This window comes from Vicia villosa, linkage group LG5, assembly GCF_029867415.1.
Source record: "Vicia villosa cultivar HV-30 ecotype Madison, WI linkage group LG5, Vvil1.0, whole genome shotgun sequence".
Classification (NCBI taxonomy): Eukaryota; Viridiplantae; Streptophyta; class Magnoliopsida; order Fabales; family Fabaceae; genus Vicia; species Vicia villosa.
Genome location: NC_081184.1, coordinates 14,740,439 through 14,746,105, shown reverse-complemented (window position 1 = coordinate 14,746,105; position 5,667 = coordinate 14,740,439). Strand labels below are relative to the sequence as shown.

General features: G+C 30.0%; 1 protein-coding gene across 1 annotated transcript; it reads left to right on the top strand.

Moving 5' to 3' along the window:
• Positions 1-3,151: 3,151 nt before the first annotated feature.
• On the top strand, positions 3,152-5,150 carry LOC131606327 (uncharacterized). The gene is made up of 3 exons (XM_058878576.1): positions 3,152-3,288; positions 3,373-3,832; positions 3,954-5,150. Exons 1-3 carry the CDS (start codon positions 3,220-3,222, stop codon positions 5,063-5,065), a joined length of 1,641 nt encoding a protein of 546 aa, XP_058734559.1. The 5' UTR covers positions 3,152-3,219; the 3' UTR covers positions 5,066-5,150.
• Positions 5,151-5,667: the final 517 nt, after the last annotated feature.

The window sequence follows — 5,667 nt, the reverse complement described above, 5'->3', positions numbered from 1 at the left end:
AATCCCCCCTTTCTAAGTGTTTATCACTCCTTCAAAACTTCCTTTCCAATCTCTTCTATCTTGTGTTTAAAGTATTGTTAAAGCTGTTTACCTTGTCTTTTAAATGGTTTAGTATTGTTAAAGCTTAACCTAATCCTTTTGTTTTTAAAAATCTTGGTACTAAGAATAGAACTATTCCTGGTGAAACTATTCTTAGTCCATTGACCTTGTATTTTAAATCTTGGTCCTCTTGTTTTGAAACCTTGGTATTAAGAGTAGAATTATTCCCGGTGAAACTATTCTTAATCCATTGACCTTGTATTTTAAAGCTTGGTCCTTTTTTTTTGTGTTTTAAAAATTGTTAAGTATTTTAAAGCTTAACCTTTTAAAACCTGTTAGGTATTTTAAAGCCTAATCCTTTTTCAAAATATTTTGTTAGGTATTGTTAAAGTTTAACACCAAAAAGATTTTGGCCACTTTGGCCCCCTTTTATTTTCCTTTTAAGGGAAACTACAAAAGCCCTGACTTCCCTTTTCTTTAAAATTGGTATGTAGGCCTAAAATGCGATGTCTTATCGAGCTCACTTTCAAAAAACTTCTTTTCCCATCCCCACCCTCTATTTTAAACAAGTTCGCATATGTTTTCAAAATACATGTACAAACAGAAACAGTAACATTTTCAAAAAGGTTCCCATGGAGTACCATGGATATGAGGGGTGCTTAAAACCTTCCCCTTGTATAACAAACCCCCTTACCCAAATCTCTGATAAGTTTATTAGTTTTGATTTTAAAAATTTCTATGGGTTTTATTCTCACTTTCTCCCATTCCTTTTGGAAACAATAAAGCAAGTGGAGACTCTGTTTAAAACAAATGAGCTAAGTCTTTCCCATGGCTTTAGTCTCACCAATTTCACCGTTACACCACCATTCATTTCCACGCTCCAGTTGTCTAGTCCTGGGCGTGAGGGAGTGTGTTAAGAATCCCACATCGGACAATATATGGCCTGAACATGTCCTTAGAAATGGGGGCAATCCTCACCCTACAAGCCGGTTTTGTAGGTTGAGTTAGGCCTAACCACACTTCTTAACATGGTATCAGAGTCTGGTTTAAGATTTGGTGGGTCACCCGCCATTTATTTCCACGCTCTAGTTGTCTAGTCCTGGGCGTGAGGGTGTGTGTTAAGAGTCCCACATCAGACAATATATGGCCTGAACATGTCCTTACAAGTGGGAGGCAATCCTCACCCTACAAGCCCGGGGTAAAGTTAGGCCTAACCACATTTATAGTCCTGGGCGTGAGGGGGGTGTTAAAAGTCCCACATCAGAAAATATATGGCCTAAACATGTGCTTATAAGTGAGGGTAATCCTCACCCTACAAAACGGGTTTTGTAGGGTTGAGTTAGGCCACCACATTTCTTAACATGGTATCAAAAGCCTCTTTTCGGTGGGCCACCTATTATGGTTTCCGCTATCGAGCCACCCACCATTTATTTTCATGCTCCAATTGTGTGTTTTTGGGCATGAGAGGGTGTGTTAAGAGTTCCACATCGGAATATATGGCCTAAACATGTGCTTATAAGTGGGGGCAATCCTCACCCTACCAACCGGTTTTGTAGGGATGAGTTAGGCCCAACCACATTTCTTAACAATATAGGTCAATCATGTTGTAACAATTCTAAGTTCAAACCCTATATTAAAATAAATAAAATAATGTTATAATAATATTAAACCATCACTATTAACAATTAATAATAATATAATATCTAGCTACTAATAATATTGATTATTTTAAGAAATTAGCTACTTTTTAATATTGAATATTAATTGGGATATCTCTACATTAAAAAATCTCTTATTTCTAAAAATATATAGTCAATTATAAATATATTTATATAACAATATTAACTTCAATAAAGTTAATAATAATTTAATTCGTGCAATTTTGAAAATTTAAAATTAATAATTTTAAAAATTAAGAATTCAATTCTCCAACAAATAATAAAATAACATCAAAAAGTAAGTATTTAAATTTTCTATATAATTTTAGAATATATTTTTTAAAATAAGTATTTATAATTTAAGGTTTAAGAATTCTCATATGAATAATAGAAAAACTTCAAAAAAAATAAGTATTTATTATATATATATATATATATATATATATATATATATATATATATATATATATATATATATATATATATATATATATATATATATATATATATATATATATATATATATATATATATATATATATATATATATATATATATATATATATATACTCCAAGAGTAAGTTATTATAACTTACTCCAAATCTAGACCATTGATTCTTCTCAATTTAATGGTTAAAAATAATAAGTAATAGTTTTCTCTCTCCATATTTAATTACTTATTATTTTTAAACATTAAATTGAAAAGAATTAATGGTCTAGATTTGGAGTAAGTTATATTTACTCCAGGAGTAAGTTATTATAACTTACTCCAAATCTAAACCATTAATTCTTTTCAATATAATGGTTAAAAATAATAAGTAATTAAATGTGGAGAGAGAAAATCATTATTTATTATTGTTAACCATTATAATTTGTTTAAAAAATAAGCTATCAATGACTTAATTGTGTACAAATATAATCATGTTTTATTAGATTGACTTTTGGATTTTTTTTCGTATTATTAATTTTTTTGAAAATATTTTCATATTATTTTACTTCTCTCAATGGCATATATTATTACATTAATATTATTATGAATAAAATTATACTAATTCTATAATATGTGACGGTATAAGACTAATTTTAATAATAATAAAATATTCATTTAAAATTTTGTATTATTATATTAATAAAGTTATGGATATATTAATTTTTATGATAAATAAAATATCAACTTATATAACAGAATAATATTTATAGAAAATATATTAATTAATATGATAATATAATTGTTATAAGTAACATTAATAGGATAAAATTCAATTTTAAAATATCGTGCATTGTATGGGTCAATGATCTAGTATATAATATAAATTGAGATTTTGATTCCAAAACCTAATTATCTTTCTGGCGAGAAAAAAAACAAAACAGCCCAATCCATACGTTACGACTTCTTCATTAACCTATATATTAATAGGTTTCTTCATCTGAACCACAAAAGCAACCTTAGTGTTGAGATTTTATTAACAGTACCTTCTTCCATTCCATCCATACCAACGAATATTTTATACAGTTGATTTTCATGTCTCATTCTGAAGCCGTGCTGCTACTGCAACTATTCAGATATGCAAATCAGACTTCTAAATCAACGGTATGTTCTGAATCTTTTATATTTTTTTAGTTTTGTTTTGAATTTGAATGAATTAATCTGAATAGAATAATTTTCTGAATGAAGAACTCAGGTGTTACCTACGATGCATTAGGGTTTCTTAAGGCAGTCAGAGTTGCATTACAAAACCAGATGGAAAAGTATGATCAATTTATAAATGTCCTAAGAGATTTCAGTTCTAAAAGAATTTACATAAGTCAGGTCAAAGCAAAATTGAAGACCTTGTTTAAAAGGCATAAATATTTAATTTTGGAATTCAACTCCTTCATGCCCAAGAAACATCGAATCACACTTTCACTTGAAGAATCAGATGCATCACGTTTTGTGCAGGCACTAAAACATGCCATTCAATATAAGAGAGAAAATAATTATGATGATTTTGTCAAAGTTATGAAGGATTACCGGAATCAAACTATTGATTTAAGCTGTGTCTCTGCAAAAGTGAAGGTCATGCTCAAAAATCATTCCGATTTAATTTTAGAATTCAACACCTTCATGCCATCTAAATATCGTATCAAGACCACCGGTCAGTATTTATTTATCATCTTTTCTTTTATATCATATAGAATATGTTATAAGTTTTAGAATAAATATATATATGCTATTGCTTAGAAATCCTCTAACATTGTCATTGTTTTGATACAAAGGAAAAAAAGAAGATAATGGTGAATTATGTCAACTTCCTTGGGATGTACTTGATGTCATTTGCAAAACACTAGATTTTGACGACCTCTTTTCATTTTCTGGTGTTTGCAAGAATTGGAGGACTTTTCATAAATCATATTTCTTGTCATCCCAAGAACCATTGCTTGTTCGTATGAATGGTTATCATAGTGAATCGTATTCCTTTATTAGCATACCCAATAAGAAAGAATATGATTTGAAAATGGTGAGTTGCTTCCAGCTCCCCAAATGTATCTATGTTAGAGTTTCCAGCGGATATTTCATCTTCGCCCATGAAAATAATTCATTTTTGCTATTCAATCCATTTACGAGGAAAAAATTGGTAATTGATGCAACATTTAGAGTTAATCATATGATATTTTATCGGTATGAAGCTTTGCTTGCTTTTGAGAAATGCTCTGAGGAATTTGTGTTGGTGGTTTTATGCCTAGAGTCTAGCCGTTTGTATGTCTATCAATCTCGACACAATGGTTGGTTTACTTATTCAACATTAAGACCAGAGGAGGTGGTAGTCGACTTTGTGGTTTCGAATAATATAATATATGTTGTCACAAACAATGCCAGCATAGGGATATTAAACTTGAATTCTAGAAATATTAAATTTCTAAACCTCAAGAATACTCCGGATAAACTTCTCAACAGAGGACCCTCAGAAATGTCGTTTAAGTTGGTTAATTGTGATGAGCAACTTTTAGTGATTGATTTTCGATCCTGGCACTCGAGAAGGGATGTTTACAAGATAGACTTGTCAACCATGAATTATGTTAAAATGGAAACTTTGGGTGACATTGCGTTATTTTATGTTTCTTTTAGAAACTGTCGGGCATTGAGCAACCCCATGAGATTTGGATATCGGAGCAATTACGTGTATGAAGTAAATTGTTTTTCCCAATGTGCTATGTATGATTGGAATGATTATAGATTAAACTGTTATGATTGTTCAGTTGGAGAATTGGATTTCTTTGATTGGTGTTTTAGAGATTTAATAGGCCAAGGTTCTGTTAGAGACTTCAATTTATTTGATTGGTGTTTTAGGCATTTAAACTATCAAGTTGATTATTCTTTAGTTGAATAATTGTTAGTTGTATGATTTCCTTGTTTTCTTTTTGGCTTGGTTTGAGTTGAAAAAAACTTGTAATGTATTCGGATAATAATGCTTTGGTGCTTTTTGTTTTCTTATAAAATAAGTAAGATTAAATATGTTTATGGTTCTTATAAATAACGCAAAATATAGTTTTAGTTTTTATAAAATCTTTGTTTAAAGAATGATCCTCATAAAGTTTTCCATCTCTAATTTTGGTTTTTGCTGTCAATTTTCATTAACGGAAGATGACGTGGCACGCCACGTAGAAGACAGCTTGGCAAACATTTTAAAACGCCTTAGATTGAGGGGTTTTTAAACCTCCACTAAATAAAACCAAAAAAGAATTAGTAAAGCATTAAATGTAAGACAGTAATGGATTGAGTAAATTAAGGATTAATACCAATCCTTTTTAGATTTCTTTTCTTTAAAACTCATATACTTCCACGAAATTGGATGCACCGTTGGATTAGGATTTGTTAAATATAAAATATTGTGTGATGTGTTGACCAAGTGTGGTGTGATGCCAACTGAAAGAAAGAAATTTTAATCCAAGACTAGAGATCTAGTACAAGAACTTGGCAGGCTTGTCAAAG